At 65.5% G+C, this 25,347-nt stretch overlaps 2 protein-coding genes across 3 annotated transcripts; both read right to left on the bottom strand.

Annotated features, from left to right (window-relative positions):
• Positions 1-263: 263 nt before the first annotated feature.
• On the bottom strand, positions 264-15,147 carry SLC6A18 (solute carrier family 6 member 18). Of its 2 annotated transcripts, XM_040493384.1 has the most exons (13): positions 14,957-15,147; positions 10,640-10,780; positions 9,762-9,899; positions 8,993-9,174; positions 7,448-7,558; positions 6,583-6,695; positions 5,395-5,523; positions 3,709-3,865; positions 3,104-3,308; positions 2,575-2,734; positions 1,349-1,511; positions 782-832; positions 264-526 (listed from the first exon to the last, which is right to left on the bottom strand). In XM_040493384.1, exons 1-13 carry the CDS (start codon positions 15,114-15,116, stop codon positions 356-358), a joined length of 1,881 nt encoding a protein of 626 aa, XP_040349318.1. In that variant the 5' UTR covers positions 15,117-15,147; the 3' UTR covers positions 264-355. The 2 variants fall into 2 exon arrangements, with proteins under 2 accessions (XP_040349318.1, XP_040349319.1); XM_040493385.1 differs by lacking the exon at positions 782-832 and having other exon boundaries at positions 356-526; positions 14,957-15,116.
• A 3,191-nt stretch (positions 15,148-18,338) lies between these two features.
• Positions 18,339-25,339, bottom strand: SLC6A19 (solute carrier family 6 member 19; the record flags this gene model as incomplete). The annotated part of the gene is made up of 9 exons (XM_040491434.1): positions 18,339-18,542; positions 18,725-18,887; positions 20,772-20,931; positions 21,020-21,224; positions 22,911-23,067; positions 23,157-23,285; positions 24,412-24,524; positions 24,688-24,798; positions 25,091-25,339. Coding segments are annotated over 9 exons (1,491 nt in total), but the record flags the coding sequence as incomplete, so codon positions are not given.
• Between the last annotated feature and the right edge of the window lie 8 nt (positions 25,340-25,347).

Below are 25,347 nucleotides of genomic sequence, written 5' to 3'. Positions count from 1 at the left end.
CTCTTACGGTGCCAGGCCCTCGGCTGCACAGGCCCTGAGATGTCTGCACAGAAACACGCTCCCCCCCCCCCCCCCGCCCGTCCTCCTCCCGTGGATTCCCTTGCTGGGCTCAGCATCTGGCCACCCAGGTGGCAGGGCCCCAGGAGCTGGACACCAGGCTCTCTCCCATTTGGAGGACAGTGTGGACCATAGGGATGGAGGCAGGCTGTACCCAGAGCAGGGTCTGGGGAGCGCGACGGTGTTGGGAAGCAGCAACCACAGGCCTCAGGATGGGGGCAGGTGTAATGTGAGCACGTGGCACACGGGCTGGCCCTCCCCGCCACCCCCTGCCCAGCCCTCAGCAGGCCCCTCCGCCCTACAGCTTCGGGCACCTGTCCAGCCCGGTGTCCTTCTTCCGTCTGTGTGCAGCGAGCAGCTGGGCCAGTGCCACGGCCGGGACCCACAGTATAGGCAGGAAGCACAGGAGGACACAGGCGGCCTGCGCCCAGCCCGGGTAGGACTTCTCCTGCCGAGACGGGAACCGCACCTAGAGGGACACGCGGCCACGGTGACTGAGCGGTGTGGGGCGGCCTCACCCTGCCTCTTCTCCAGGGGAGGGGGCGCGGTACGGGGCCCTGAAGCCTCGCGGGGATTGGGGGTCTGGGGTTCGGGACACTGTGCCCTGCAGAGAGCCTCCCACCAGCCTGAGGGGCTGCTCCAGCCTGACCTGCTGGACGCGGGCGGACCCTGTACCCCCCCGCCCCCCGCTCCCTTCTCTGTAAGGCGGGGCAACACCGCCCACCTGACTTGAGGCACCTCTTTTGAGGCCAACGTGAGGCACTAGCGTGTGAATCTGATAGGGCAAAATTCGTGAAAATTCTTGACAAATGTGCCACTGCTCCTTCTGCAGTGTGTGGCAATGTCACACTGGGGAGAAGACGCTGCAGCACAGACGAAGTTTTGAGGGGCCAGAGGTGGCGGCCGGTCAGGGCGTCACAGCTCCGAGTGCAGCCCAGGGGACAAGGGCTGGCCCCAGGGAGTGACCTATGCTCCTGTCCTTACGCGGCTTGGTGGCAGCTCAGCGACATGCATCCTGCACACCTTCCTTCAACTCGGACCAGGAGTGGGCATCCGTGGGCCAGCCCCAAGGTGTGTGCGAGGGGTGGCTCGAGGCCACGTCCCTGCGTGAGCCGCTCCAGGATCTGAGGGTTGCTCTGGTCCCCCCACCACTGACCGGGGCCCACGGCCCCTGCCAGAGTCAGCTCTGATGCTGGAGTTCCGGCGGCCTAGGGTCTCGGCCAAGGCGGCCCACAGGGTCACGCAGGGCAGCACCGGGGAAGGGCCGGGCCAGGCCCCCCAGAGGACGTACGTATTGGGCGTCCCAGGCCTTGTAGCTGAGCGGCGTCCGGGCCAGGGTGGCAACGTAGGCCACAAAGATGGTGAGCAGTAGCAGCGGGCTGACAACCTTCCAGGTCACCTGCCAGTAGAGGCCGGGCCGCCTCCCCGTCATGCTCTCTACGTCATCGCTGAACCTGCCACAGGGACACCGGGCTCGGGCTCACAGGGCCACCGAGATGTGGCCCACGGGGCCGTCCCCCACCTCCGCGCTGAACTTTCTGAGCCGCCGTCAGCTGGGGCAGCACTCTCGGGTCCTGGCGGGGACTCACCCCACCCCCCCAGGCCTGCGTGGAAAAGGTCCGAGCAATCAGATCGATCGGGGGAGAGGGCTGGACAGGCGGGCCTCCTGGGGCCTCCCAGCCTCTGCCAACCCCAAGGAGGAGGCTGGCCCGGGCCCCAGTAAGTTGCCCCGGGCAGGCCCCGTGGACCTCCCCCTGAGGGAGGCTCCAGCTGCCGAGAGACAGTGTGGGCAGTGGAGCCCCGACGGGCCCCATCCGTCCTGAGACCCCATGGCTGGTTGTACCCAGGGCTCACCGTGTCTCCCCACGTTGTGGGCCAGCCCCGCTCCTGCCTGTCTAGGTGGCCAGCGTCCCTCCTTGGGACGAGACCTCTGGGCCCTGTACCCACAGAGTAGCGATGAGGAACCCCTTGAGGAACAAAGACAGAGGTCACAACTGCTGGGACCATCTGAGCAGGGCTATGGTTGGGGCAGCAGGTGTGTGACAGGTGAGACTGACAGGTGTGAGTATAGGTGTGAGTACAAGTGTGAGCACAAGTGGGACAGGTGTGAGTCCAAGTGGGACAGACGGGCACGGATGTGGGGACAGGTGTGACAGGTGTGAGCGCAGGTGTGCAGTGGGCCGACACGGGCGGGATGGGTGGGACCGAGAGGGGCGTTCTCAGAGGCCTCTGGGATGGGGGCGACCTTAGCAACCTGCCCTGCCTGGTTGGAGACCAGCCATCTTGCCACCACCACCGCCCCCCCGCAGAAGGTTGAAGGTCGCACAGCCAGGGGGAGCAGAGCCCCCAGGGCGCTTCTTGGGAGCTCTGGGAGCTGCCCCGTTTGTTTTGGGGAGAGGCTCAGGCGGTCCCGCCCCGTCCTGTGCTGCCCGGGAGACCAGTTGCTGGATGCCCGGACGCCGTACCCTCAGGGGCGCGGGGAGCAGAGGGCGGGGCCCCAAGGGGCGGCTCACTCACCGCTGCACCCCATAAACGTAAGCCACCCCGACCACTTCAAAGAACGCAAAGACCATGAGGTTCAGAGGCGCAGCGTAGTTGTCGAAAATCTCCAGCCAGTAGTTTCCCGACTGCAGCGTGAAGCAGATCGCCGAGAGGAAGCAGACCAGGCAGGCCAGCCCTGGGGGAACGGGGCCCCATGGTCTGAGTGGCACCCGGCCTCCGCGGCCCCCGCCCCGGCCCGTGCGCCCTCTCTCCTCGTCCGCTCCTCCCGCCGCCGCCCTGCGCCGTGGCCAGAGACAGGAGGGCACGGGATGGCGGCTAGGCGTCGGTGAGCAGTGCTGGGGCCGGTCGGGGGTGGGGGGGCCGGTCTGCGCCTGCCCGGCCCCCTGCTCTCCTGTGCTGGCCCTCGTGGGCTGTTGGGTCAGGGAGAGAGCCACCGAGACCAGCCCAGCCTTCCCCCGGGACCAGGCCACAGCCCCAGAGCCTTCGTGGACGAAGGGTGTCGGGACGGCTGGTGGGAGGACGGGGGATGGGCCCGTCCACTCACCAGTCAGGACCTCCTTGGGGATGAATCTGTGCGTGACCCCCATATCCAGGAGTGGCGTAATGATGCTCTCCATGTTCCCGAACATGGACGACAGGCCCAAGGTGAACAGCATCCCAAAGAAGAGCACGGCCCAGCCGGGGGCCCCCGGCATGTGGAGGATGGCTTCCGTGAAGATAATGAAGGCCAGCCCCGTGCCGGAGGCGCTCTGCAATGCACGTGCGCCAGCAAGACCCAGGTGACACACCGTGGTGACCGACAACCCCTCCCCAAGGGGAAAGCAGGGGCCCCACCCTTTCTGGCCGCAGGACCAGCCACAGCTGTGCTCCTGAGGGGACAGAACCTCTTCCCCTTTAACACCTCGCAGCCAGCGGGTGACCGCGGGCCCTGGGACGTTGGGCTCAGGTGCCCATCAGCTGCCCCGAGAACCCGCCTTCTGATGGCCCACCCCAGCCTGCTGCCCCCGCCAGACACACTGCATCTGAGGCCACAGGCGCTCTGGAAGCCAAGCCTGGCCGAGGCACGGGGTCGGCCCAGTGTCCTTTATCCACAGCCCGCAGGCCGGTCTGGGCCAGGCCTGTGGAGAAGGTTTGCGGCCCCTCAGGTACCTTGTCCAGAAAGTCTTCCAGGCGGCAGGTCTCTAGGCAGAGCCGGGCCACCCTCTCGGGCTGGGTGGCGTTCAGGTGCGTGAGGACGGCAGCATAGTCGTCCCTGTTGACGCTCTGGTCCGGGAGCTCGAATGCGTTGATGAGCTGGAGGATGTTTCTGCAGAGACAGAGGCCGGCGCATGATGGGCTGGGCGCCCTGCACCCCGGAAGCACCCGGGAGGACAGCAGCACTCGCAGGGGGTGCTGAGGGACCGGGCCTGCGGGGACGCTCCCCGAGGGCCACAGTGGGGTGGTGGCAGCACGCTGGCCTCCTCGACCTGGGCCCCGGGGCGGCGCCCTGGAAGTGTTTCAGGAAGAACCGGGGCCCCTGCTTTCCGGCCGCCTGCTGCCTCCGTCAGTCGCTCCCTGTTTTCAAGGCTGGCGGCTCATGCACAGGCCGGTAGGCGTCCCCGGGCGTTTCGATCTGCCCACTTGCTGTGTGCGTCCGTGACCCTGACGTTAGGACCGGTGCTGCTTCTGGGGTTGGCAGTGGCCGGGCCCAGAGTTGCACCGACGCCCTGCCTTCCACGAACACCTTCACAGTCCGCTCAGCGCCGTCGTGATCGCGCTTTTGTGCTCTTTGCCGGTGATTTGCTATTTAAAGTGTCCCCCGAGTGCGGCGCTCGAGTGCAGTCTGGTGTCCCACGTGCCAGGCGGCCGAGCCGGGGTGCACAGGGGAGCCTCGTCAGCCCTGCCGGAGTCACTGCCGCCACCCTGGGCAGTGTCCACGGACCGACACTCGTTCACAGTGCTCCGTGGAAACAGCTGGAAGTACTGACCCCCCCCCCCCCCCGGCCCCCACTGGAGGTCACGCTGTTCACCGTGTGGGCGCTGCAGCCTCTGGTACATTCCGCAGGGTGCACGCACCCTGCTGTGCCCAAGCTCAGGCTGCCCGTGGCACAGCTGCTCTGTCTCCCCCTCTGCCCTCAGCGTGGCCCGAGCGTGGTCAGAACAGGTGGCGCTGTGGACAGGGGCCTGGTCATGGGGCCACTCTGGGCGCTGTGGGCGCTTGGCAGCTGGTACAGGGTGTGCCTCTGCTCCGCTCTGGTTTCTGGTGGGTGAGCCACCGCCGTCTGCAAGCTAGAATCAGCCGTCTTGGCACAGCTGGGCCATCGATGCAGTAGCTCCAAATGTGAGGCCATCCCGACCGCCTCCATGTCCTGGGCTTTTGTGGCAAATGACCACAGACGGCCTCGAAGCAACATTCATCCTCCCCCAGCGCTGAGGCCAGAAGTCCCAGGTAGGGGTGTGGGCAGGGCTGCGCTACGTCCTGAGGCTCCGGGGGAGGGTCCTTCCCGCCTCTTCCAGCCCCTGGTGCCCCAGGCGTCCCTGGGCTTGTGGCCGCGTCCCTCCAACCCCTGTCTCTCTCATCCCATGGCCTCCTGCGTGTGCGTGTTCACGCGTGTGTGCACACACGCATGCCCCTGCCTGTCTCTCATGAGGAGCCCGCTCACTGGGTCATGACCTCATCTTAACCCACATCTGCCAAAGACCCCACGTCCGCATCAGGTCACATTCCAGGCTGCGGGTGGACGCGGGCTTCTGGGGACTCTCCACCTCACTCCCTAGGGATATAAGAGTGGTAGTGTGGGGACCTGTGCTCCGCGGACACCTCACCCTCAGAGCCACCACGGGCACCGTGCTCACCTGTCCAGGCAACGCCCGTGGTCATTGGCCGCCTTGAATCCCAGAACGGAAAACATAGCAATGGACGCGTAGAGGGAGGTCAGGCTGTTGACCAGGGAGATGATCACTGCGTCCTTCTCACAGTTGTTCCTGGCGGACACACGCACACTGTGCCGCTGTGCTCCGGGCCACTACGCACACACCCCCCCCACGCCCCACCCTGCACACGGAGCTGGTATGCCGGCGGCCCTGAGCGCCGGCGCTGTTCCCGACGGTCTCCGGACTGGCTCGGACCCCTCCCCACTGACCCCCTCCCTGCCCACACCACCCTGCTGACCCCTCCCTGACCACACCTCCCTGCTGACCCCTCCCTGACCACACCTCCCTGCTGATCCCTCCCACTGATCCTTCCCTGCTGACCCCTCCCACTGACCCCTCCCTGACCACACCTCCCCGCTGACCCCCTCCCTGCTAACCCCCACCCCAAAAGCCTCCCTGCCACGCACCCACCCCAGCTCGGGGCTGTGGATTGGCTAAAGCCCTCGGCCCCCGCCCTGCCCCCAAGGCCTGGGCACAGGCCGCTGAGGATGACACAGGGCACCGTGGAGCAGCCTTGCTGAGATGGTCTCCGTGTGAGAGAGCGCCCGAGCCCCTTGGAGCAGGCTGGGGCGGTCACTTGTCAGGGGCAGTCGTGTGAAGCACCCAGGCCCAGCACCCGCATCCCCACCCCTGCGCCTCTGAGGGGAGAGGTTCTGGCCTCCGCGTAGAACCATGTTCGCGTGGAGGTGGCCTGGTTTACGACGCGGCGGATGGTGCGTTAGTGACCGAGCAGCTCGGGTCTCCCCCACGAGGTGGGAGAGTGAGCAGCGACCAGGGAGGCTGACACACACTGGGTCTCTGCTTTTCTGGCCTTGTGCGTGGCACACATACGTGGTCCCGTTGGCGTCAGCCTCCCTTACAGCCTTGTTCCTGGGATTGATTATCCGGCGCTCTTCCTCCGGAACACGCCAGAAGCTGCCGTAGGGGCCCTAACCCCAGCCCTCAGGGGATGGCTGAGTAGCTGGTAGAATCCCCGCGAGTCCCTTCTTATCACAGGTTCACAGCAGCTCACCCTCCCCCTGCGCGGGGTGTCCCGACGCGGGCGCTCTGTGCTGCTCCCAGGAGCTTGGGGACAGGAGGCCCGGGACCCGCCCTGAGTCCGGCCCCTACCTGTGCGGGTTGTAACTCGCAAAAGCGATGTGTCCTCCGAAGGCCAGGGACAAGGAAAAGAATATCTGTGTGGCTGCATCCAGCCACACGCGGGGGCTCTGGAGAATCCGCACCTGGAAAGACAGGGGGACCCCGTCGTGCAGCAGACAGGCCACACTGACCGGGGAGCCCACAGCCCCGGATGTCCCAAACGGGACATGTGAAATAAACCCACGGCTCCCATCTGCGTGGGGCACACGGGCTCTGAGAACGCGGCCGACAGGCCTCTCGGGGCTGAGGTCCCAGTGACAAGACGCAGGCATGCTTCCTCTGCTCCTCGAAGACGTGGGGGCTCTGAGCGACTGAAGGGCCCCGGCAGCTCCATGTGCACGCGCTCCCTGGTGTTTCTGCTGCGGGGGACGGGACGGGCAGGCCGAGCCCACACCCTGTGCGGCCCCCGGAAACTCCCAGGGGACGCCGGAGGCCCACAGACGTGGGGTGGTCTAGGAGGGTGCGGGCTGCGGCCCTTTACCTGGCGGGGTGCACGCAGCGGGAGAAGCCCTTGGAGGTGGGGGGTCTGGGCACTAGGGGTGGGACGTCCGGGGCCCCGGCCGGCTTCTCCTCTGAACCCCACCCGCAACATCCCTCAGGCACCAAAGTCCACGTGTCACGAACCAAGCCCTCCGTCTGCTCCCTGCACCCTGACCCTACCCTCCTCCCTGAGACCCCATAGCATCCCCCCCGCCCTCACCCCCACACGGCCCCGGGTGCCCTGGCCTGTGGCTCACGGCCATGCACATGGCCAGGGGATGGAGTGAGCTGGGCTGGGCTCTGGGTCTGACTCAGGTGTTTCCAGAAGCCCAGACTTCAGTTCAGACCAACTTACATCTGGCGTGAACAGGTACGTTAACCCTTTGACCGCCCCGGGCAGGCTGAGTCCTCTGATAAGGAAGATTGTCAGGACCAGGTAAGGGAACAGGGCTGTGAAATAAATTGCCTTAAGAGAAAAAAATCGTTAGACTTTGCAATGGTATCCGTTCGGTACAAAACCTTTAAGAGGCAGACGTGACGTGAACGCCTCAGTGGCCAGGCTCCCGTCTCTCATCCGGGATTCAGGCTGGGGGGAGGCGGCCAGCAGCCCGGGGCCTGGGGGTGTGGGCCCCAGTCAGTCTCTGAGGGTTGGGGGCTCACGGGGACGGTCACACGTGGGTTCACATATGCCCTTGTGTCTGTGGGTGGGCACGGTCCCCACGGGGCAGGTGGGCCTCCCTCCTCCCCTGCCCCCCCCCCCCGGTGCCCACAAGTGGCCACTTCGCAGGGACCACACACCCACCCGCACCCCTTTCCCCAGCCTAGGACCAGGGCCCCGTCAGGTGTGGTCAGGGGTCCACACAGAAGGAATCCGCAGACGACGGACGGTCTTCCCTCCCCACCGCCCCCAGGTCCCCGAGCACAGACTGACTGGGGAGTCGCCCGGATGCCTCTCTAGGGCGTCTGCCTCAGGGTCATTTGGAGTTTCTGGCTGGCTTGTTGGGCCTCACGGTTGCTTTGGTCTAATTCAGTCATTCCGGTCCTCTAAGTCATGAAGATGCTCACGCGAGAGCAACTATAATGCTCACACCCGACTGAGTAAGTGTGCAGGCACGTGCACACGCCGGGATCTGTGTGAGAGGGCACAGCTGTGTGTCGGGAGCCGCGTCGCTGGCGTCGTGAGGGGGGATGTGTGAAGCCCCGGGCCTGTCCACGCCCCGGGAGAAGAGAGGGTGCACGCCCGAGGTGGGCTCGTGGGCCCGGGGCCCCCTGGGTCCTCTCTGCTCAGGAACCACGTAACTATCGCTACAAGACGGTAAGCTGTTGAACACAAATGTGCCAGCCACGCACCCGCTGCTCACAGCAGTGTTTGTGAAATGTGTGCCAGTCGGGGGGAAGCGGAGGGGGCAGTGCAGCGGGAGCGAGGGCCCCTGCCTCACTCGGTGGGCAGCATCGCTCCCAGAGGGACTGATGGCCGAGCCCCGAATCCATCCCTGAGACTGAACGGTCGCCGCCGAGAAGCTGGCACAGGACGTGGACGGGCATCACCAGAAGTACCCGGGGACCGGGAGAAGCGGGGACGGAGAAGGGAGGGGACCCGCGGGACACAGGATGGCGGGCTGAGACCAGATTCAGAGTCGCACCAAACGCAGATGGTCTGAACAGCCAAACAAGGGCAGGGACTGCCAGCCCAGGAAAAGAAGCAAGACCCGAACCGGGTGTGTCGACGAGAAACACACCTGACACGTAGAGACCCGAACAGGTTAAAAGGAGAAAGCGAAACACCTGCCACGTTCACAGAGCGGCGCAGGGTCCTCACATCTGCACCCTCCCAGCACAGCCTCCCAGCAAACACTGAGCCGAAGGGAGCTGGGCAGTGGGGTCCGCCCCAGGGGCTCACCTTCCCCGTGGATTCGATGCCTCTGATGACACACAGGTACACGACGGCCCAGGACGCGGCCAAGCAGGCCAGCAGCCGCCACTGGATGGAGCCGCTGTCGCTGATGTCGGCCGTGATGTTCAGCGTCCGCCGGTACCAGAAGTAGCTCACGGGGCTGCTGGCCTGGCACTCTGCCTCGAACCCTGGAACCCGGGAGGGCCCGTCAAGGGCTGGCCACGGGGCTCGGGCCTGGATCCGGGCTCTGCAGGCCTCCGCCCGGGGGTGCAGTTCGTAGATCATTGTCCTGGGGCTGCTGGCTGAGCACCAGGCACAGCAGGTGAGACCCGTGCCCTCTGCTGCCCAGGGTGTCCAGCTGAGGCCTAGAGGGCTGACCCGGGGAGCTCCGGGGCCCAAACTTGCCCCCCGCCCAGTCTGGCCTTTTTCAGAACGTGCCAAACTCAAGTTAGTATCAGCAGAGGCAGGAAGGGAAGGGGGGGGGTTGCACAGCTGGGCAAGCCAACTGGAAGACAGCTTTGACGCTCTCCCCTGACGGAGCGCTTGGCCCAGGTCTGGACTTAAGTCAGCAAGAGCCGAGGTGACAGCCACTCACCCTCCCGCCTCCGGGCAAGCACGAAGCTGTGCTGTGAGTACAGGGGTCCCTGGGGGGCCCCGGGTCCATCAGGGGTTGGAGTCAGTGGGGTGAGAACAGGATTTCAAATGTGATGCTTCGGGGAGCCCGTGCGGGGCCCCTGGGGGCCAGGGCACTGAGCCTCCCAGCCCTCAGCACTACCTGTGCGGTTGAGGTCCAGCGGGCACGAGCCCCAGGGGAGCGGGTTCTGGAAGGAGTTGAGGAAATACCACAGCACCCACGTCAGGACGGTGTTGTAGTACAGGCTGACCAGAAAGGACACGGTGAGGCAGCCCAGCCCTGCGGACGGGCGACAGTCGGCGCCTCGCCGGGGTCCCGGCCACCCCGCTCCTCCTCCCTGCCGTCCCCAAGGCCTCCCGCCGCCCGCCCCGCCACTGGCCTGCCTCTGGCCGCACGCACTCGGGGGCCACACGCCGTTTTCGCGGCCACGTGGCACTGCCCTCAGCTGCACTACGGTCTGCGCTTCCGCTGGCCTCCCGGGGAGGCCTTCGGGAGGCACCGTAGCCACCTGGCGGGGGGTGTCGTGTCACAGACCCAGGGGTGCAGCTCGGCCCCCCCCCCCTGCAGCGCCCACCTCACAGGCACCCCAGGCCCGGGCCTCTCCTCTGCCCGGGGCCTCCCCGGACACTCGGGAGCTCCCGGGATGTGTGTGCGCTCGGCGCCTGTGGGACACACACCCACGTGACGGGGGACAGCCTGCTGCCTGCCTCCTCCTCGCGCTCTCTGGGGTCACCCCACACGGCGCCCCGCACCCGGGTCCCCGCTTGGGCTTTGGGGGAAAAAAACGGCCTCCTGGGATGGGCGTCCTCAGACCGTGACTGGAGCTAGCTTCACAGGGGCGCCACCGCGTGCGTGTCCTGCCCCGTCACGTCCCCATCACGTCAGGGCGTCCTTGGGGCGGGTGCGAAGCCACCAAGCATGGCCTGGCGTGACAAGCCGACACGGGGCTCCCACGGGACCCGCGGTCTCCCGCCCTCCCAACCGCTACGGGCGGGGGGGCAGGGGTGGGGGCAGCCTACCCACTCCGCCCAGGTAGGGCGACACGGCCTTCCACACCCCGACGCTGCCCGTCCGCAGGTGCTGGCCGATGGCCAGCTCGATGTGGAAGAGCGGGATTCCCTCGAGGACCAGGGCGATGAGGTAGGGGATGAGGAAGGCCCCTGCGAAGACACAGTGGTCGCCGGAGGGTCACTGTCTGCCCGGTGGGGCCTCGGGCTCGGGGAGAGGTACCCGCGGCCTCCCGAGAGGGGACCCGGGCCCGCACGTCGGGCCCTGGTTCTGCCACCGTTTGAAGCTGCTCGACACGTCCCACCGTGTGACGCTGGGGCGGAGGGTTTCCCGCCACCAAGGGCAGTCTTGTCCTTACGGGGACGCCCCGAACCCCCGTTACGGGCCCTCCTGTGACGTGGGGCTGCTCCGTGCTCTTGGGGGAGCGCTGGAGCACGGTGACGTCCCGCCTGAGTACGGGCTGGGACCTGTCTCTCCACGCCTTGGGCCGAGCGGGGCCTCTGCTCCCTGTCCGGGCGCCGGGAGGTGTGGGGCGGGGGCTCCAGAGGCCTCCAAGGGGACCCACACGGGGTGGGCCTCCAAGAGCACCCCTTGGGGTGGCTGGGGGAGCTACGCCTTTCCACGTGGTGAGCCAGCTGTAGAAGGAGTGGAAAAGCCACGGGGTTGAGGAGTGAGGCGCCTGGCCTCTCCTGGAGCCCACAGCCCCGAGGGGTCCGACCTGGTCGCCTGGGGGGGCTCCTGTGGGGAGATGCCGATTCCCTGAATCCCGCTGGACTCCGAGATGCTCTCATTCTGCCGGGGGGAGGGAGTCCCGGTCCCGCTACGGTGGGAGCCGCATTTTCTTCCAGGTAACCACAGTCCGTGGACACACTGGCCCTTAGACGCTCCGGGACTGACAGCCACTCCTCCCCCCTGCATGCACGGGCCTCAGAAACGCCAGGGAACTGCACTGGCCGAAATGGGTGCAGGGCAGCGACCGTGCTCCCCGCGTCTGCCTGGCTCGGCTGAGACTGACTCTCCCCCATGAGCCGCGGGCTTGCCCTCATCGTCTGCCAGCCTCCCCCTCCTCTCTTGGGTCGCCATCAGACGTTTTGACACGGAGGTGGGGCCCCGGACGGGGCTACATGGCTACAGAGCCCTCAGCCCACATAAGCTTCTGCACAGGGCTCCCGTGTTTGGGGCAAAACAGTGCTTGCTGGGGTCGTCCATGTAGCAGCGAACAGGTGGAGGGTCAGGAAAGTACAATTCTGAGGACACTCGGCCTCAGTGGCCACCCCGGGGAGGGGCGGGGAGGGGACAGGGCCTCAGGGGCTGGCTGAGGTCAGCCGGCAGGGAGCACCTGAGGGGGGGTGGGGACAGGGCCGGGGGCGGGGAGGGGCGGGGCCTCAGGTGCTGGCTGAGGTCAGTCCGGCAGGGAGCACCTAGGAGGGGCAGGGCCGGGGAGGGGTGGGGAGGGGAGCTTGTCTTCGTAGCTAAGCTGGTGCAGCTGAGTCTGCCGTGCTTGGGGGAGAAGAAACAGAGCAGGTCTGTGATTACAGAGACCGTGCGGTTAGGAGGGGGCATCTCTGTGCGTGAGGGGCATGTAAGCCCTACCCAGAGAGCGTGCCGACCGCGGCTTAGGTGAAAACCGTGCCTGTCGGGGGATGGCTGCTGGTCCCAGGAGGACCCAAGCATGTGCTTAGAGGAGTGGGACTCGAGCCCCACCAGACCTCCAGGCTGGCGATTCGGTGGGCTGTGCCTCCGAGCGGAATGTCCACGAGACCCCGAGCCACCTGGTTTGGAGAGCTTCCAGGCCGGTGAACACAGGCGGTGCTGGGAGGGCGCTGTGCCGGGAGCTCTGTCACCCCCACACCTGGCCCCGTGCACGCCTTCCGTCTGGCGGCTCCTGAGCCGTGTTCCTTATAAAAATCTGGTAACAGTAGCGAACTGCTCTCCTCAGCTCTGTGAACCTGAGGTGGGGCTGGGCGCAGCCCTGAGTTTGTAGCAAAGTCAGGTAAGAGCTGTGGGTCAGCAGGGGACCCGCCACTTGAGGTCCGATCCTGAGCTGGGGGCCGTGCCGTGGGCCGAGCCCTCGACCTGAGGGGTCTGTGCTCAGTTCAGGGAGATGCGGCGGAAATGGGTTAAATTCTGCCGAGTCTCGGAGAACCGGTTGGTGTGGCAAACACCCTCACGCGTCCGCCGTCCGAGCTCGAGAGAAGCGGGAACTTTTCTTGTCTCGTCCCCGCCGGTCTCCGGGGCCGCTGAGACCACACTTCACGTGCCCACGCGGGGCGTCTGGGAGAGCCCCGTGCATCACCAGTGCCATCACCACGTGAGGCTGCCGGAGGCGACGTGCACCCGTCCCACGTGCTCAGCAGGTGGAGGAAAAGACGGCCCGTGCGTTCAGAGCCCCACACCGCTGAGAATCAGCAGATCAGGATGGAGAGAACGGCCAGGGGACAGAGGAGAAGACAGGAGAGTGACGTGCTGTCTGTGTGGAGGGTTGACGCGGTGTTGCCAGCGGGAAATCCTTCCCCACGCAGACCAGACCCCACCCGACGCCTGCGAAGCCCTGAGAGTCTCGTGCGCATTGACGACCCGGCCGTAAAGGTCACGTGGGAGGTCAACAGCCAATACAGAAGCCAGTGCAAGAGAGGAGCATGGCGACTCTCCCTACGGGACGGCCAACCGCAGTGATTAATTCCGTGCGACTTTCCGGGCAAGGTTCTGTCGCCTGGATGGAGCCTCCGGAAACGGAAGTCCGGAACGTGGCAGTGCGGAAATCCTGGACCGCTTACGAGATGACCCACTTGTGTTGCCACAGACGCGGTTAGAAGGGTTCCTGGGCTGAAGCCCGAGACCCCGGCAGGTGCGCCAAGAGGCCACTGGTGGGTTCCACGTCCCTTTCTCTGGGAAGCGCTGACCGCTCACCAAGAAGCCGGGTGGGTGTGAGAGAATCACGTGGAGGTGCGCCCAGGGTTTTGCTCAATTCTGTGACGATGTTGCCCTTTACAGACCTGAATAATCACTAATGAGAGAGAAAGTATCCACCCTCAGGAGCGTGAGTTCGCGCAAAATAAAAATGTGATCTGTTATCTGCTTATCACTTACATCTTCTTATCGAAATATTCAGTAGTGGCCAAAGTGAGACAAAATAGGGCATTCTCACACGTGAGAGTTCCTTGTTCAGGAAAAGTAGGAGTTTTGAAACGTATTTCCCGACATTTCACCGAGAGTTTTCACACCTGGAAATAGGGCCTAAAGGAAGCATTTAGACACCAGGACCCCCTAGAGCCCAGGTGCCGGGGACTCAGACACCCTGAGCCCTCGGGGAAGGCAGCCCGGCGCATGGCCTGCGGCGATGAGGGTTCCGGAAGGTACGTCCCTGGACGGTCCCGGCAGGTCGCAGCGCTGAGCCAACGGGCTCCCGTCTGTGTAGGCTCGACACGGCGCACGGGGCTGCACGGGGGCCTAGGGAGGGAGCCGGTCTTCCACCCCGGGCTTTGCGTGATCCGTGCCCAGGAGCCTCTACTCTCAGGCGCCCGCCCGCCCGCCCCTGCCCCCGCCCCCATGGAAGCTCCAACACCTGTGGGCCAGCGGTTCCAGGACACGGGTCTCTTCCAGCTTCTGGTAATCAGAACAAAACTAATAAACCTTCCAGAAGCAGTATCCTCATAAACAGGGAAGCCATGCCAGACGGTGGCCCGGCCACGCGGCTGCCGGAGACCCCCACCCACATTCCCCCACCATGGCCTGACCACTGTCTACCACTGCCAGGGGGTCCACTGTGTGCCCTTGAAAGCGGGAAGGACGACTCCCCATCGGGAAAGGGCGGCGTGGGGTCACCCGTGCAGGTTTCCGTTTCTTCTGGGGGGGCCGACGAATCTCCCCTGCAGGAGACGCTCCCCACATTGCCAACTGGATGCCTGGGGGACCCGGGAAGATTGCCCCGGGGGACTGTTGGGGGCCCTCGGGTCTTATTGGTGCAGAAGGAGGCTTGAGGGCAAGTTGACCTGGCACCAAAACCAGACGGGGCCCAAGGTCGGACCCCAGAAAAGGACCAGCCTGGCCCGGGCGACGTTCCGTGTCAGCTCCCGAGGGCCCTGGGTGACAGGGCGGTTGCCTGACACCACCTCGGACTTGGGAAGAGATGAGAGTGGTCTGGCCGTGCAAAGGACGGGCGGTAGGCGGCTCGACCAGCGCGCACCTGCAAACCTCAGGGGAACTCGGGGGAGGGCGGTGTGCAGAAAGCACCCCTGAGTCCCGTAAGGCCGAGACGCCCTCGGACTGGACCTCGAGGGCCGGGATGCCCCCCGGGGACGGGCCCGGAGGCCCAGCCCACGGCTCACCTCCCCCGTACGTCTGGCACAGGTACGGGAACCTCCAGATGTTGCCCAGGCCCACGGCAAAGCCGATGCAACTCAGGAGGTACTGCAGCCTGTTGTCCCAGCTGGGCCTCTCGTGCCCGCCGCCGGCCCCGCGTGGGTCTGGGCCCAGGGCGCACGCCATGTCTGCCACTCGCTCCCTCACGGTCCCCCTCACACCCCACGTACGTCCGCGTTATTTAAAGGAAAACCAGCGGAGCCAGTTAATTGGTAACTCGGGCCGGGCTCCTGCTCTAACTCAGGCGGTTGCTCCCTGACCCCACGGCCTCGGGCCACCCCCCGCCCCCCGGCTCCTGCCCGGCCGGTGCGCCACCACCTCGAGAACATGCCCGCAGGGGCTTCCTGCTCCCTGTCGGGGACCTGCAGGCCCCCAGCACCGGGGCACAGTGGGTTGTTTTATGAAAATCGTTGCCCTCCTCATCAACTGATTGAGACACGGTTGCAGCCTCACACGTCGCCATGAGCAGTGGCCGAGCCCAGGCCCCGCGCCCTCACCCGCTTTCCCCCGATGGCAGACACCCTGTCCAGTCCCAGCGGGACGCTGACCGGTCACCTCGGCACACGCCCGCCACCTGAGGGTCCTTCCCGGCCCGTCTCTCCTCTGCACTGCGCCGTCATCTCAAGAAGGTTATGCGAGCGGCACCCGTGTGTGGGACCTGGGGGCGGGCCTGCGCCACGCGGCCGTGACCTCAGGCGGCCCATGGGGGGCACGGCCACCAGGCTGTCCTCCTCACGGTGGCCGTGGAGGTGCACAGTGCGTTCACCACGCAGAAGGGCGTGGTCTTCGTGCAGACGGGGGACAAACGTCCAGGGAGGGAACAGGTGGCCTCTGGTGTCCTGTCCACTCCTAAGCCACGTTCATTTTCCGGAGACTGAGTGCAAACTTCTGGCCGGTGGCACATGTCCCTCTTCCGGGGACGAGCACACGAGCTGAAGGCCCACCTCACCCCTGCACGCCCGTGTCCCAGAGGGACTCCCCAAGGGGGGCGAGTGTCAAGGGTCAGGGCCGGGGGTGGAGGCGCTTCTCTTGCTTCCCAGCGCCCACCGGCACCGCAGGCAGGGGGTGGGATGGTGTGACGCCCACAGCACGGGGGAGGGGTGGGCTCGGCCAGGCCGGGGGCCCCCGCGCGGTGGGCTCGAGGGGGACGGGCAGGCGCAGCAGACTCAGCCCGGGCCACCTGCTGAGGCTCCGGACCCGTGGACGCCCCGTGGATGCCTGCGGGAAAGGCGGGGACCCCAGTGGACACACTTCCAGGGGCTCCTTTCTGGGTGGGAGGGGGAGTGAGAAGTCAAGGGGAGGGTGTAGCCCCCGCCCAGCCCACCTGACCTCTGACCTCACAGGGCGCCGCGGCCTGCCCTTCACAGGGCCTCTCGCCACGCCCCGGGCTCCGCGGACACAGCGACGTGGACGTGGCGTCCACGTGGCGCCCCCCAGCCAGACCCGCAGTCCACGCCGCCCGGAGCGACTGGGGCTCCACCGTCTGCTCATCCCTCTGCCTCCAGACAACGTTTAGGCCGAGAATATGAAATGGTGATTTATTTAGACCGGTACACGTGATGCCCACGAGACCTGCGTTTCCAACAACTTTCAGAGACGCCGAGTCTGTGAGCAAGGCACTGGCCAGGGGTGGGACGACCGGATGATCCCCCCCGGGTCACACCCCCAGAATCCTCTCCACACGCCCCAGGGGGCAGCGCACGGACCAGTTACTGCAACTGTGTTCTCACAGCGGGGGTGGGAAGGCTTCGAGGAGAGGCCGAGGGGAGGGTGGAGGCCGGAGCGGGGCGGGGCAGGGGTCCCGGGAAGGCCCGGCACTCGGGGCTGCAAGCCAGCCGACCGCACTGCCCCGAGGATTCCCCAGGTGACGGCACAGGACTGGACACGCCCCGATGTTTGGAGGTTCGTAGCGGGGGCTGCAGGGCTCCGCTCCGTGGTCACTGCCAGATGGGAGGCGACGGGACAGGGACGTCCCGGTGGGGGGGGACACGGCGCCAGGACCCAGGTCCCCACCCCTGCCCAGGGGATCCTCAGAAAGTCCAGTTTAACTTAAGTCTCCAGGCTTTTTCTGTGGAGGGTGGAGGCGACCAGCCCATTAAGAAAACCACCCCAGGGGGCGCCTGAGTGGTTCAGTTGGTTAAGCGTCCGACTTCAGCTCAGGCCACGATCTCACGGTCCGTGAGTTCGAGCCCCGCGTTGGGCTCTGGGCTGATGGCTCAGAGCCTGGAGCCTGCTTCCGATTCTGTGTCTCCCTCTCTCTCTGCCCCTCCCCCGTTCATGCTCTGTCTCTGTCTCAAAAAAAAAAAAAAAAAAAGAAAAAAAGAAAACCACCCCAAGTGCCACGTGACTGAGACTGGCTGTCGAATCCCAGAAAACAACCTTCACGAGACAGGGAGGGAAGAGCCAGAGCCCGACTTCACTGAGTGGCACCGAGCGGTTAGGCCTCCCGGTCCTTGCCGTGCTCGGGACCGTGGACTGTCCTCGACCGTGGTGGCCACGGCCGAGTTACCGTATAACTGGCCTTTCCAACACCTGGCTACGCGTTCATGCGGTTCACTTCCTTTTAAGGAAAACACAGAGGTGGTTTCCGCCTCAGCCTGGGTCGAGCTGAGCTCCGTCTAACTGCTCATCTACCTGCGGCGGCAGAAACAATGATTAACTGGCTTGGAACTCACCGAGCTGGCACTTTGCCAGAGCTCGGAGCTGGTGGGGGCGGGGAGGGGCAGTGGCGTGGTCAGGCCTCCGAAGGACCCAGCCGAGTCTTCTCAGGCTCACAGCCAAGGGGCCTGAGGAGGGCCATCCTCAGGTGGGGCACCAGTGTCCCGACCTCACAGGTACCTCCTAGGTCAAGGGTCGACAGCAAGGTGAAGGTGGGTGGCAACGAGGCCGGTCCTGAGGGGCGCAGGCGAGCAGTGCAGACGCGGCCTCCCCAGGACGCCGCAGCTCCGACTGTCCTCGGAGCGTGTGCACACAAACACGTATGCACGTATTTATACTCGTGCACACAATACATTATACACATGCCCACCACGTACTCACGCACGTGTACACACACACATTTCAACATATATACACTCACAGACATGCACGCATGCTCACATACACCCCCCACGCTCACATGTGCACTTGTGTATATGCTCACGTGTACACGCACACATACACACGTGCACACATGTACACACGTGCCTATGTGTGCACACACATGTACACACAGTATGCACATGCATACACTCATCTGTGCACACATACACAGCCACACGTGTATATACACACACACGCACACACTTTCAAGTGTGTGGCCTGGACTCCCCCCTCACTCTGACGGCCACACGCCCTGGGCCAGGCCGTTTAGTACTTCAGGTCCCCATTGATGGAGGTCGTGGACACCCTGCTGACCAGCCCCTGGCGGTCCCCCCGTCTCTGGCAGTGGTTCCTGATGAGCTTGTAGATGGCGAAGCCAGGGATGGCCAGGCAGGGCACCCCAGCCACGATGACCACCACGGCATACACCCAGCCTGGGTACGTGACCTTCTGGGATTTAGGAAACTCCTCCTGGGGAGAGAGCAGGGGTGACAGCCACATGTACAGCCAACAAGGTCTTCTACAGGGTACACGCCCCTCCCCCCGTAGGTCACCTCCCGGCCCTCGTGGCAGAGGGGAGGGGCACCCTGGGCTCCCGACCCCACAGGGAGCAAGACTCCCACTGCCCCCTCCGCTGCAGCCCCTCGGCTCACATAGGCAGGGTCCCAGACGCTGTAGATCAGCTCCTCATTGACCTTGACCACAAAGAAGAACAGGAAAATGACCAGCATAAGCAGTGGACTGACCACCCTCCACGTGACTTGCCAGAAGATGTTGGGCTTGTGGCCAATCATGAACTCGATGTCCCTGTTGAACCTGGACACGGAGGTGGGAAGAAAGCTGTCACCGGGACATGGTCAGGCCTACGATCCCCTCAAGGTCGAGGGCGGCTGGCCTGTCCAGCCCAGACAGACGTCACCGTCTGCAGCCACAGCCTGGCCTTTCCTCTGACCGGAGTCCCGGCCGTCCCTGTGCACAGAGACCTGCCACCTCAGGGACTAGCCTCTGGAGGCCCAAGGCGCCACGGCCAGGGCTCCAGCCCGCAGACTTGCCACGTGGAGGTCTGGGCAGGCCTCGCTGAGCAGGGTTAGAGCTCTGGGGACAAAGGGCAGGCTGGGAGGCCGTCCCGTCCCAGCCTCCCTGCAGGGCAGCGACTCCACAGCTGGACAGCCCCCCACCCCCACCCCCCCCCCCCCCGCCCTGGGCCGGACTGCCTTCTGCACCAAAGCCTGCGTTCCGCAGAAATGAGCGTGGCGCCCATGGAGCGTGGCCACGAGCTGCCCAGGACACAGAGAATCCAGAGGACATTCCTGGGAAGGTACCGCTGCCCAGGCCTCAGCCTCAGGCTGGACCCAGCAGGGCCAGGGAGGCCGTGGTGCGTCTCCTCTGTGCCGGTCCGTCCCCCCGTGTGTCGTGCAGCGACCCCCACGAGCGTCCGACTCCGCGCCGTCCCGGGGCGCTCACAGATGGCCGTGCCCTCATTCACTCGGTCACGGGCCTGCATCACAACTCTCTTCCCCGAGTCTGCTAGAGCAGTGAGCGCGGGGCGTGTTCCTCGGTGGCCCCCGGGCTGGTTCGAAGCGTGTTATGTCCCAGCGCGGGCAAGCTCTCGCGGGTACAGAGGCTGCATCCCGACATCGGCACGCCTCCCAGGGCTCGTGCGTGCGCACTGGTGCTGGGCACCGGCCGGCGGTCTCTGAGGCCCTGGTGAGCCCGGACCCTGGCGAGGGCACCTCGGCCTCATTCTGGGCCCCGGCTCACCTCCGAGCGGGGCGTGATGCCCTGAGCATCCGGCCGAGCAGACCACTGACAGGCCCACTCACCACCTCTCTTCACCTGGGGCTCCGTCTGGCTGCGTGGCACCGTCTCCCCTAGAAAGGCCCAGAGCACCCGCGCCACGGAGCTCCCCTGGCCACGCGCCCCCAGTTGTAGTGAAGCACACAGCACCCCCCTCCCGGGCCGGCAGCCCTGGGGCCCCACAGGGAAGCCTTGCTCCCCACGGCGAGCGCCCTGCCTCAGCCGTGTCCAGCTCTCGCTTCTGCCGCTCGCGCCCCGGCCCCGCGGCTACTCAGCCCCTCCTGGTCCACCTGCGCCCGCGTCTCATGTAGTTGAGGCTTCGCGGCCTGCGAGACACGACAGTGCTTCGCCTCCGTGTGGCACAGCTGTCCTCAGTTAGGAATCTTCTTTTTTTTTTTAATTTTTTTTTTTTTTTTTTACGTTTATTCATATTTGAGACAGAGCACGAGCCGGGGGGTGGGCAGAGAGAGAGGGAGACACAGAGTCCGAAACAGGCTCCAGGCTCTGAGCTGTCAGCACAGAGCCCCATGCGGGGCTCGAACCCACGGACCGTGAGTTCATGACCTGAGCCGAAGTCGGCCGCCCAACCGACCGAGCCACCCAGGCGCCCCTCAGTTAGGAATTTTCAATCGCATGGTCAGACCGGAGGGGTCTGTTTCTGGGTGGTTGCTGATTCCTCTCTCCCACCCCCAAGACCGTGTGGCCTGTCAGTGCTCATCCGTGCCGGGTCTGGAAGCACCGACGGCTGGAAGTTCACACGGCTCCGGGCGGCCCGTCTCCTCTGCCCACGGCCCCGCCGACCCACGCCCCGCGCGCTCTCCAGGGACATGCACGCTCGGCCCCGCGTCACACACGCCCGTCTCCCCCTGCCCCGAGCGTGGGAGCTTCCTGCCTCCCTCTTACCTGTCCACACCGTACACGTAGACCACGGCAAACATCTCGCAGAAGGCGATGATGAGCAGCGGGATGGAACCGGCGTAGCTGTCCAGCAGGGACAGCCAGTACTGGCCCGAGTTCAGCGTGAAGATGAACGCGATCAGGTACATCCCCAGGCAGATGAGGCCTTCGGGACAGAGAACACGGCTGCTGCGGACCCAGGCCCCGCGCCCCGGCCGAGGCTGCGGCCTGGAGGCCGTCCCGGCCCCACATACCTGTGAGCAGCTCTTTGGGCCACTTTTCGGGGATGATCTTGAGGTCCTGCAGGGGCACGACCACACCCTCCATGTTGCCAAACATGGACGACAGGCCCAGGCAGAAGAGCATGATGAAGAAGAGGACGGACCACAGCGGGGACACGGGCATTTTGGTGATGGCCTCCGTGAAGACGATGAAGGCCAGCCCCGTGCCCTCCACGCCCTGCAGGGTGGGCAGCTCCATCAGCGAGGCACACGCCCTCCCGAGGGCCCCTGTCCTTGCCCGACCCTGCACCTGCTGAGCCTCCCCCACCCAGGGCCCCTGTCCTTGCCCATCCCTGCACCTGCTGAGCACCCCCCCCCCCCGGAGGGCCCCTGTCCTTCCCCGTCCCTGCACCTGCTGAGCACCCCTCCTCCGCCCCCCGCACAAGGAAAGCGCTGATTTCAGCCACCCGGGGAAAACCACCAGAACTCATCTCTTGGGCCCAACTGCATTTTTAAAAGCTGCCTGAGTTCAAACACCAGGAAGTGGGTGGCACTGCTTGGCAGCAGTCAGGGCCCCACGCGGCCCAGACAGACATGTGGCAGGCACGGCAGACCGTCTGCTCGCTGACAGGTGTCACCCCACAGGACGCTTCCTGAGCCGCTCCCCACACAGCTGGGCTCAGAGCTCAGGATGACTTTACTAGCCTGAGCACGCGTCCCGAACAGACGCCCTAGGGCTGTGAACAGTGGGCCAGGCTGTGCGCGCCGACGGGCTTGCGGACGCAGAAGTGCCAGGGCTCCGCGTGGCACCCCGGCTGACCCCGTGCCCCTGCCTTTGGCCCCACGTGGGTCAGTGAGACCTCTGCCTTGGCTCCTCCCTCCAGGCAGCAGGTGTTCCTGGTGGGGCTGAGAGGCTAAGTCGGGAGCCCGGGGCCCCCGTGTTCCCTGCAGGTCACGGGCTCCGGTCCCGGGGACCCACTCAGAAGTCAGGGACCCCAAAGTAACTTCACGGCATCTACAGGAGTCTGTGGAAAACGTGCCCGTGCCGCTGCCCTCCACACACCAGCTCCGCCCTGCGGGGAGAGCCAGGACTTCGGGAGGACGTGGTAGCGAAGGGCAGCGGTGCGCCCATGCGAGGAAACTCAGGATGACCGGGCGAGCCCAGCCAGCCTCGGGGCACAGACTGCAGCAAAACCAGAGGCAGACGCAGCAGCCTCGTGGCCTGGGGCTGGGGATGGGGCGGCGGGGACCCACTGCTGATGGAAAACTCGTGGCCAGGGCCCTGGCGGCATGTGGCATGCCCCCAAATACCGTGCGGCTCCAAATAAGAAAATTGCAGAATTAAAACTGGTAAATTCGGGCTCATAAACCTTAACGATACGGAAACCTTACTCATCATTAAAATTGGACTTAGAGGGGCGCCCAGGTGGCCCGGTCAGTTGAGCGTCGACCTCGGCTCGGGCCACGATCTCGCAGTTTGTGAATTCGAACCCCATGTCACACTCTGTGCAGACAGCCTATCCGTGCAGAGCTTGCTTTGGATCCTCCGTCCCCCTCTCTCTGCCCCTTCCTACCTTGCGCTCTCCCAAAAAGAAGATACTAAAAACATGTTTTTAATAAAAGAGAAAATAAGACTGGAGTTCAAAGGCAGTGGCACATTAGAGCAGATTTGCAGCTGTACTAAGATGCGTCAGCCTCCCCGAGTGACATATGCCAATCAAACGAGGTTGCAAGACGGTTATAAGGACACTGGCGTTTTTGTAGGAGGAACTATAGTAAAAGTAGCCCACGGGGTATTTTCACGTGTTTGACGTGAGGCACTGGAGGAGGCCAGGCCCGTGGGCACCGGGCTCGCAGGGGAAGCTCAGCGCCCGCCCCCTGCCCCCAGAGCCCGAACCGCAGGGGCGCCACCCAAGGCACCGACCTCCGAGAGGAAGGAGTTCATGTCGCAGGTCTGGAAATGCAGTTTCGCGTAGGCCTCGGGCTCCGTGGCATTGAACCACTGCTGCACCTCCGCGAAGTTCTCCTGCGTCACGTTGCCCTCAGGCAGGTCGAAGCCGTTGATGAGCGTCAGGATGTTCCTGGAAGAGAGCCAGGCTGGCTGCAGGCCCGGGGGCGGGGGCTCCCTGGAGGCAGTTTGCAAGCTCCTCGGGGCGGGCGAGCCACCTACATGTTGAAGCAGTCGTCGAAGCGCTCGGTGGCACGGAAGCCGATGATGGAGTAGACCACGGTGGCCGCGTACACGGACGTGAAGCCGTTGATGACCGACACGATCACCGAGTCCCTCTCACAGTTGTTGCTGCAGTGAGAGCACTGGCTGGTCACTGACGGCCGGGGACGCCCACCCGGCCCGTGTCGGCGCTCAGCGAAGACGGCGCAGCGGCGTCCCGACCCCGCTCCACCCTTCTGCCACTTCCCCACGCCCCCATAGCCGCCAGTCCTGGAGACCCCGGGTTCAAATCCCTACTCCCCTGGGTCGTGAGGCTTCGAGGTGCTGGGCTTGGCCAGGACCCCCAACTCCCCCTGGACGCCCAAAGCCCCTCTGCAGCCCAGAGGGCCCAGAACATGGCCCCTGACCTCCCACCCCCACCCGCTGATGCTAACACCCTCCTTCCAGATGCTTCTGATGGCCGGCATCAGAAAGTGGGATAATAAGGTGTTGGAGAGGGTGTGGAAAAATCGGGCCCGCCACGGGACGGCTGGGTGAACACAGCGTGCCCATCCACACACCGGGCGTGGCTCGGTCGTGGGAGGAAGCACGCCCCGACACAGGCTGCAGCAGGGCCGGACCCCAAGGAAATGGTGCGGTGACGGAAACCAGACGCAGAGGACGACTCCCGGGTGTCCGTGCCCTCGAAACAGCCCAAGAGGCGGCGGCTGGTTCAGGGGAGGGGGCACGGGGCTCCCTGGGGCGGGCGGCATCTGCGGGGCCTGGAGGCAGCGGTGGCACGACCCTGGGGACGTGGGAGCCCAGCGGGCAAACGGCCGGGGGGGGGGGGCGGGGGCCCGGAGCATGTCCTGTCCCGCCCAGCACCACGGCCCCTCCCCCTCCGCGTCTGCTCCCGAGGCTCGCTCGGCTCTCTGCTGGACCACTGGTCCCAACCCGATGGTCCTGGAGACCCTGGGGGTTTGGGCCCCTGCCGTGTGGGTGTCGGCCTGGGCTGGGCTGCAGGGACGGGTGCCCCTGGGGGTCCTGGGTGCCTGGGGGCGAGGGGGGTTGAACACCAGGGCTAAGGGTCACGGAGACCGAGGCGCCAAGGGGAGGCTGGGTCGTAAACGGGCCTCACTGGAGGGACCCCCCTGGTGAAAGCCCTCTGGAGTCACCAGCCAGCCTCTATGCACCCTGTGGCCACCCCCACTGCTGGGACCCAGGTCCCTGTACCCATCCACCCCCGCCCTCGGTAGGGAGGCCCGCCCACACTCACTGCACAGAGTTGTAGCTGGAGAAGGAGATGAGACCCCCGAAGGCCAGCGAGAAGGAGTAGAAGACCTGAGCCCCCGCGTCCAGCCAGGTGACCGGGTTGGCCAGCTCCGTGACCTGTGGCAGGACAGAGACCCCTCAGCCTCACTCCCAAGGTGTTGGCTGACACACGGCCCGGTGGCGGCCACCCTCTGTCCACACAGCTGTACTTGAGCCGATGGGCCCCTGACGCCCCCGGCCGGGCCACCCCCTGCCTCTGAGCGGACCTCAGGGGACTCACGTTGGGTGTGAAGAGAAACACGATACCATTGGTGGCTCCCTTCAGTGTCAGACCCCGGATGAGAAAGATGGTCAGGACGACGTAGGGCAGCGTTGAGGTGACGTACACGGCCTGTGGGCGGGGCAGGTGCAGGGGGGTGGGAAGAGAGGGCTGCGGGTTAGGACCCCCTCCCAGGTGCCCCTGGCCCCCAGACTCCAGGCAGGGAGGTGTGCCCGGCCCTCCACTTCCCAGCGTTCTGCGTGACTGTGACCATCTGGTGCCTCCCGACTGGGGATACCGTGGGTCCCACGGCTTCCTGAGCACGTGGGCAGCAGAGGCCCCGCCCAGACCATGGTGGGGGGGAGGGGTCACAACCCTCACAGCGGCTGAAGGTGCACGGGGGGCCCCCCAGCCCCGCGGGCACCTTGCCGGTGGTCTCGATGCCGCGGATGGTGCACACGTAGAGCACGCTCCAGGCACAGGTCAGGCAGAGCAGGACCCACCACTGCACGGAGCCGGAGTCGCTGATGGAGGTGGAGATGTTGAGGGTCTCCCGGTACCAGAAATAGTCCACGGAGGAGCTGCGCGCGCACTCCTCCACGTAGCCTGGGGGCGGGCACTCGCACACATCAGAGCGGGCACGGGGTGTGAGCCAAGGTGGGGAACAGGGGGACCGGGCCC

Source organism: Herpailurus yagouaroundi, unplaced genomic scaffold (assembly GCF_014898765.1).
Source record: "Herpailurus yagouaroundi ecotype Mexico unplaced genomic scaffold, PumYag 29, whole genome shotgun sequence".
Taxonomy (NCBI): domain Eukaryota; kingdom Metazoa; phylum Chordata; class Mammalia; order Carnivora; family Felidae; genus Herpailurus; species Herpailurus yagouaroundi.
This window is presented reverse-complemented; position numbering and strand designations above follow the sequence as displayed.